Source organism: Myotis brandtii, unplaced genomic scaffold (genome assembly GCF_000412655.1).
Source record: "Myotis brandtii unplaced genomic scaffold, ASM41265v1 scaffold411, whole genome shotgun sequence".
Classification (NCBI taxonomy): domain Eukaryota; kingdom Metazoa; phylum Chordata; class Mammalia; order Chiroptera; family Vespertilionidae; genus Myotis; species Myotis brandtii.
Genome location: NW_005365804.1, coordinates 1,639,666 through 1,647,770, shown reverse-complemented (window position 1 = coordinate 1,647,770; position 8,105 = coordinate 1,639,666). Strand labels below are relative to the sequence as shown.

General features: G+C 52.0%; 1 protein-coding gene across 1 annotated transcript in view; it reads left to right on the top strand.

Annotated features, from left to right (window-relative positions):
• NLRC5 (NLR family, CARD domain containing 5) overlaps positions 1–8,105 on the top strand; it is a 99,764-nt gene that overhangs the window by 69,474 nt on the left and 22,185 nt on the right. Inside the window, exons 31-35 of the mRNA XM_014545525.1 lie at positions 1,089–1,226; positions 1,310–1,393; positions 3,883–3,969; positions 4,740–5,107; positions 7,458–7,647. Coding sequence (XP_014401011.1) covers positions 1,089–1,226; positions 1,310–1,393; positions 3,883–3,969; positions 4,740–5,107; positions 7,458–7,647 — 867 coding nt within the window. The remainder of the gene's footprint in view (positions 1–1,088; positions 1,227–1,309; positions 1,394–3,882; positions 3,970–4,739; positions 5,108–7,457; positions 7,648–8,105) is intronic.

The window sequence follows — 8,105 nt, the reverse complement described above, 5'->3', positions numbered from 1 at the left end:
GTGGAGGCTCCATGCCTCCTTCTTCACCGGGCCCTCTCCTCCTTCACGCTCTGCCCCCCATGTGCTCCCGGTACCCCCACACTGTGCCTCTTAGCCAGGGGCTAACTCTAGGTCTGGAGGCTCAGGGTTAAGAGCTTGGACCCTGGAGCCACCTGGGGGGTCATTGCCAACTCTGTCACTTACCAGCTGAGTGACTTTGGACACGTGACTTACCCTCTCTGTGTTTCATCAGTACAATGTTCCTCATCTGCAAAATGGGGATATGGGAGGACCATCCCCCTTAGGGGATTTGTGAGGATTGAATGAGTTAATGTGTATAAAGTTCTTGGAAAGGGCCTGGTTCATTTGAGTGCTCTACCGGCTATTATTATTATTATTATTATTATTATTATTACTAGAGGCCCGGTGCATGACATTTGTGCACTCAGAGTGGAGTGGGGGGCAGGGGGGCCTCAACCTGGCCTGTGCCCTCTTGCAGTGCAGGAACCCCGCCACCGCTGCTGCACTCGCCAGCTGTGAGCCCGGCTCAGGGCTTCTGGCTGAGCGGCGCTCCCCCTGTGGGAGCGCACTGACCACCAGGGGCAGCTCCTGCGTTGAGTGTCTGCCCCCTGGTGGTCAGCACGCATCATAGCGACCGGTCGTTCCGCCGTCCGGTTGATTTGTATATTAGCCTTTTGTTATATAGGATTTACCCTTCAGTAGCCTTGGCCTCCGCCTCTCTCCACCACTGCCCTGGGTCGGTTCCTCTCCATGTCTGACTTCAGTGTGATCACGGCCTCCAAACTGGCCCCCTGGGCCTGGCCAGGCCTCCTCCACCCATTCACCCCCAGCACCGGGGTCAGTCAGTTTCTCGGCCCATGAAGGTCACTGTTGGGATTCGGTGAGCTCCCGCGCTCCTGCTGCCACCCGGAGGCTCACTAAGTGACTCACTTCTAGCCCTTTCTCGGGGGGAAGTCTCTCCAGAGAGACCTGGGGCTCCCAGGGCAGGAGCTACACCGTTGGCCTTTGCTCAGGCCCTGGTCCAGGCCTTAGCACTCAGTGGGGGCCCCTGAAAGGCCCTGGGGGGCTGGGAGGAAGCAGGACAGCAGCTTGGACAGACTTCACCCAGGCTCTGCCCTCTGCCCTCTGCCCTCTGCCCTCAGGCTCAGGGAGTGCAGCTTCAGACCGGAGCACATGCCCAGACTGGCCGCTGGCCTGAGCCAGGCCTGGCACCTGACGGAGCTCACGTGAGTTACGGGGCCAGCCCGTCGGGGCAGCTGAGGGGCGGTGCTCCCTCCTAGGGCCACCGTCTAACCTACCTCTGTCCCAGGCTGAGCCGGTGCTGCCTGGGCCTGCAAGACCTGACCTTGCTCCTGCGTCTGCTGAGGCGGCCGGAGGGGCTGCTCAGGCTCAGGTAGCGTCTTCCTCTGTGCCCCTGGGTGGGGGCCGGGGGCGTGAATGAGGGCAGGGCGGGCACTGGAGTATGGGTCCCCCCAGGATCGTGCCCTGGCCATTTCCTGCACCCGGAACTCTGCCACCTGGACACAGAGCCGACCTGCCCATTGGTCCCAGAGCCCCCCTCAGGCACACAGAGAACCTGCCTTCCCCGGGTGGGGTCTACGCTTGGGGACTTCAGAAAAAATAAAGAGATGCTCGGCCAGTTGGGGTCAGTGGTTAGAGCGTTAGCCCTTAGGCCAAAGGGTCTCAGGTTTGATTCCCGGCCGAGAGCATGTACCTCAGTTGCAAGCTTGATCCCTGGCCTGGTTGGAGTGTGAATGGCAGGCAACCAATAAACGTGTCTCTCTCACATCGATATTTCTGTCTCTCTCTACCCTCTCCCTCCTCTTTCTCCTCCCCCCCCTTTCTCTAAAAAAAAAAAAAAAAAAAAAATTGGAAAAATTATCCTTGGGTGAGGATTAACCAAAAAAGAAAAAAAACTCCAAATGACATCCAGTTGAGGTCAGAAATAACATCCAACAAATAGCGTGTTCGTATGTCCACTCCTGTCATTTTAAAACCTTCAGAAAGAGACAGAAGACACCAAACAGGAGAATCGTTTTTAAAACTCATATCCCATCACCTAGGTTCATATTTTTCCAAATTTGCTTCACTTTTTTATTTCGGCCAAAGTGTTTTATATATATCTATATATCTATATATCTATACATAGATATATAGATATATAGATATATAGAGATAGAGAGTTATCCTATTAACATTTGTTTCTCTGTGAAAAAATATAACAAATGTAGCCTTTCAATGATTGCTTAGACATGGTTTAGAAATACCTAGGTTTATTTTTTTTAATGTTTTTATTGATTTCAGGGAGAAGGAGAGAGAGAGAAACACCAGTGATGAGAGAGAATCATTGATTGGCTGCCTCCTGCACGCCCCCTACTGGGGATCAAGACCGCAACCCGGACTTGTGCCCTGATGGGAAATGAACTGTGACCTCCTGGATTATAGGTTGATGCTCAACCGCTGAGCCCCGACGGCCGGGCCATTTTTAAATGTGCGGCTCAGTCGTGTTAAGTACACTCACATTGTTGTGCAGCCATCACCACCGTCCATCTCCAGAACTATTTTCTGGCAAAACTGAAACTGGGTTCCCATTAAACATGCACTCCCCACGCCCCTCCCCCAGCCCCTGGCAACCACCCTTCTGCTTTCTGTCTCCAAGTCTAGGGACTCATAGAAGTGCTTATTTCACTTACCGCGTGTCCTTAAGGTTCATCTGTGTTGTAGCATGTGTACCGTGTATCCTTAAGGTTCATCCATGTTGTAGCATGTGCACAGTGTGTCCTTAAAGTTCATCCATGTGGTAGCATGTGTACCGTGTGTCCCTAAGGTTCATCTGCGTTGTAGCATGTGTACCATCTGTCCTTAAGGTTCATCTGCATTGTAGCATGTGTCCTTAAGGTTCATCCGCGTTGTAGCATGTGTACCATGTGTCCTTAAGGTTCATCTGTGTTGTAACATGTGTACCGTGTGTCCTTAAGGTTCATCCGCGTAGTAGAATGTCTCAGGATTCTCTTTCTATTTAAGGCTGAATAATCCGCTGGGTGGATATACCGCACTGTGCTTATCCGCTCATCCATGGATGGGCACTGGGTTGCCCCCACTTTGGGGCTCTTGTGAATAGCGCTGCAGATGCGCAAACATCTCTTTGTATCTCTGCTTGCAGTTCTCTCAGATGTGTACCCAGAATTGCCGGACCACCCAAAACAATGTTTGAAAATAAAACTTTCCTTTCTCTAAAGATAATATATAGTAGTTGTAGAACTTTGCGGGAAAGTCCGTAAGAGCATTAAAAAAATAGCACTGGAAAGAATACAGTATAACTTTAAAAGCAGGAATATTTTCAACAACTCTCTTTGTCCTCTGTCTAAGTTAATGCATGTGCATTTAGAAAGCCCGGAAAATATTGAAAACTAAAGAAGAAATAAAATAAAAACATCACGAGAATGCCACCATCTAAACAAATACCATTAACATTTAATATAGTTTCCTCATCTCTCTCTCTCTCTCTCTCTCTCTCTCTCTCTTTCTGTCCATACGTATTTTTCCTTTCCTCAAATAGAAAACTGCAATCTTGTTTTAGACACCGTTTTGTTTCCTTCTCTTTGCAATATAACATTATGTGGACCTTCAGTTTAATCTAAAAATATTATTTAAAAATAACATTTTCTGTTTGCATCGTTGCAATAACAGCTGGGATGAGAATGGTCATTTCCTGTGTTATGCTTCTGCCTGGTTGTATAATATTATAGTTTTGAAATAAGCAAAAACCCCCAAAGCCTCTAGGACTCCCTTGGCACTCTCCCCCCTACCCCTACACCCTACTCCCTACCCCCTACCCCTGCTTACCCAGGGGACCTTTGTCTGTGTCCGCTTCTGCGACAGGGTGGAGGAGCCGTGGATGGGCAGAGCTGGGGTGCTCACCCTGCTACAAGTCTGCGCCCAGGCCTCAGGCAACGTCACCGAGATCAGGTGGGTCCAGGGAGGAGGCCCCTCTGAATTCTTCATCGTCCCATGGCTGTTGGGCCCTTCCCTCACCTAGATGTTAGTCTCTTGTCCTGTGGGGTGAGAGCCATGTCACTAGTGAGTTCTCTGGGTGCCCACGGTGGCAGGAGCTCCAGGGGCACCTGTGGAGGGCTGCACCCTTGTTGGGACTGGCACAGTAGTCAAGCCGCAGTGCCAGGAAGGGGAAGGCAGCCCCAGATCAAGACAAGGGGCTGTTGGAGTGGGAACCTTGGAGAGAAGGCGGGGGATCAGAGATATAGAAGCATAGAACAGACTGTGGAATCTCAGAGGGAAGGCAGGGGAGGGTGGATGGGTGGGAAGAGATCAACTAAAGAACTTGTATGCATATATGCATAATCCATGGACACAGATAATAGGGTGGTGAAAGCCTGGGGAAAGGGGGAGGGGTGGGCTGGAAAGGGTCAATGGGGGGAAAGGGGACATAGGTAATACTGTCAACGATAAAGAATTATTTTTTAAAAAGACAAAGGGCTGTTGGCTCTCAGGTGACACGGCTGGGAGTCCACACGCGTAGCCTAGAAGTGGCCCCTGGGTTACAGTAACACATTGCAGCGCTGTGACCAGGCAGAACGATGTGGAGTCACTAAGAGCAAGGGCTTTGTGCGGGTCCCCACCGGGTCCGGGAGCTCAGAGCCAGGGGGCTGGGCAGCCTGGATCCCAGCTCGGCCAACACGGGAAAGGTGCCGTGGCCTCACGCTGGTCCCTCCTCCCCCCAGCATCTCCGAGAGCCAGCAGCAGCTCTGCCTCCAGCTGAAATTTCCCCGTCAGGAGAACCCAGAGGCCGTGGCCCGCAGGTGGGACCCAGAACCTGGGGCCCCCAGGGAGCGGCTGGGGATGGGTTGGGGTCTGTGCTTCCAACCAGTATTTCTCGTGCCCCCGCTTGGATGCCCGAAGTCTCTCCGTGGCCCAGGAGGTCTGCTTGAATCTGCCTGTCCATGTTGTCCATCCCGGCCCCGAACCCCAGCCTCAGCTCCAGGCCTCCCTTCCAGCTCTCAGTTCCCCAAGGACCACCCTGCTCCCTTTGACCTCAGGGCCTTTGCACAGGCAGTTCCCCCGCCTAGATGTCCTCTTCTCTCTTCCCCTCGTCCTCCTTCACTTGGCTAACTCCCTCTCGTCCTTCAGGTCTCAGCTTAAATGCCACCACCTCAGGAAGGCCCCTCTGGACCCCCAGACTTCGTCAAGTCCCCCCAGGACCGTCCCCAGGCCGCAGCTCTGCCCGGCCCCGCACTCCCCACGCCTGAGCTCAGGGGAACCCGGTCCAGATCCCGGGGCAGGGACCCCGCTCAGCCCTGGAGCTGACGCCAGGGTGCGGCTGATGTCAGGGTGTGTGCTCATAGACGTGGTCACGGGCGAGGAAGGAATCCCCCTTCCCACACCCTTTATGACAGTGGTTCTCAACCTTCCTAACGCCGCGATCCTTTAATACAGTTCCTCATGTTGTGATGACCCCCAACCATCAAATTATTTTCGTTGCTACTTCATCACTGTCATGTTGCTCCTGTTATGAATCGTCCTGTAAATATCTGATATGTAGGATGTATTTTCATGGTGACAAATGGAACATAATTAAAGCATGATGATTCATCACAAAAACAGTATGTAATTATATATGTGTTTTCCGATGGTCTTAGGCGACCCCTGTGAAAGGGTCGTTCGACCAAAGGGGTCCACAGGTTGAGAACCGCTGCTTTATGACTTGGAAATCATTGCAATCTAAGAGCAAAGCTGTAAGAAGACGGAGAAGTTCCATGTACCATTCTCCCAGATTCACCCTTCGTCAGGATTCTTCTCACATTGGCTCTCGTCTTCCCTCCCTCTTCCCTCACCCCTCCCCTCGTTCCTGCCCCTCTCCCTCTCTCTCCCCTCTTTTCAAACATTTCAAAAGGAGTTGCATAAGCATGCCCCTTCATCCCTTAACATTTCAGTGAATTTCCTAAGAGGACAGTATTTCCCAGGATCCAGCAAAAAACATGGAAATTTCACACTGACACACTTCTATTATCTAAACTATAGTTCATATTCCAGTTTTGCCAATTGTCCCAGTAATGATGTTTATTGCACCACCACCCCCCGCCCTCAGTCCTGGACCACACACGGCCGTGAGCTGCCATCTCTCCTTGGTCTCCTTCATGCGGAGCAGGTCCCAGCCCTTTGGTCTTCCATGATATTGTCATGACAGTCACACTGGTTACTCTGTCGGCCGCCCTGAAGCCTGGGCTTGTCCGACGTTCCCTCGAGCTGAGATGCAGGTTCTGCATGTTGGGCAGGAGCATCACAGAGGCTCCGTGTGTCCTCAGCTCGTCACATCTGCATGTCCCTGACGTCTGTTCGTCCCCTGACCGGTGACGTGAACTGTGATCACCTGGTGTAGGTGGCATCTGCCGGCTGTCTTCAGTCCCACAGCTCCTATTTGTATTCTCTTTCTCATTAGCAAGTGTCTTTGACGGAGCTGCTTTAAGACTCTGTAAACTTCCTGTTCTGCCTCACACCTTCACCCACGGAGTTTTGGCATTCGTTGGCAATTCTTGCCGGAGTCAAATAACCAGTATGATGGTTGCAAAATGAGACTTTCCTAACTTTCAATTCTGTGTTAATCCCACTGTTTGCATCCCAGAGAAGGTCTCCTTTGCCAATATGTCTTTTTTTTGATAAGTTTTTTTATTGATTTCAGAGAGGAAGAGAGGGAGAGAGAGAAACAGCAATGATGAGAACCATTAATCAGCTGCCTCCTGCATGCCCCCTACTGGGGATCAAGCCCACCACCCGGGCATGTGCCCTGATGGGAATCAAACCCTGACCTCCTGGTTCGTAGGTCGACACTCAACCACTGAGCCACACTGGCCGGGGCGCCAATGAGTCTTTAACGCTGCTCCATACTTGCTTCTTTTGTTTGTTGTTGTTTAAATAAAGGCGTAGAGTTCTTGGACATGGGCAGTCACTAGCTAGATTTACAGTGACGCCCACTTATGGCATAAGTTGTGAAGCTGCCATCTGAATGATGATGCCTTCCCATCTCCCTCTCTCTCCCCTCTTTTCAAACATTTCAAAAGGAGTTGCATAAGCATGCCCCTTCATCCCTTAACATTTCAGTGAATTTCCCAAGAGGACAGTGTTTCCCAGGATCCAGCAAAAAACATGAAATTTCACACTGACACGCTTCTATTATCTAAACTATAGTTTATATTCCAGTTTTGCCAATTGGCTCTTCCACAAAATACCAACTTCTGCGCATGGGCCACGAAGTTTCAATCGCACTGTACGTGCGCGCCCGCACGTGGTATTTTGTGGAAGAGCCACACTCAAGGGGCCAAAGAGCCGCATGTGGCTCCCGAGCCGCAGTTTGCCGACCACTGGTTTAGGAAAATAACTAGTCCTGCCTCCAAGCAATGTCTCAACTTACTGCTTCAGGGGGAGAGACTTATGAAGGAAAGGAGGACCCCCTCCCGCTTCCCACCCACTTCCTTGCCCTCCGCCATCAGCATTCAGAGCCCCCAAGACCCAGAGCTCCTGCCTGACATGCTGCCCTTTGACCCCCACCAGGCTGGCCTCCAGCTGTGTGAGCTCCGAGGGCCTGGCCCCCCTGGCGTCTGGTCTGAGCCGCTGTCGCCACCTGGAGGAGCTGGAGTGAGTCTCAGGGAGGAGGGGTCTGGGAAGGGCTGGCCCCGCTGAGGGCCAAGGGTGGAGAGGACAGGGAGGCGGGGCTTTGGGGAGCTGGGGAGTGGACATCAAGGGATCACTTTCTCCCTGATGAAGCCCAGCCTCTCTGGGTGTGGCCTGGGGAAGGCTGGGCGCTGTGTTCTTGGTCCCAACTCCACCTCTCATTCAGAGTGTCCTGGGCACAAAGCTGCGCCTCTCCAGGCTTGCATGCCTCATCTGTAACCTGGTCATAACCCTTCTCTGCCCAGGTGGCTGTGGAGGAACAGAAAAGACCACTGTGTGTGTGTGGGGTGGGGGGCTTGTCCCTGGCCTCCTCTTTTTTTTTTTTATAATTTTTATTTCTTAAAGTATTAAAAAGAGTATTACATATGTCTCCTTTTTTCCCCCCCCTTGACATTCCCCCGGCCCCTACCGCCCCCCCGGGT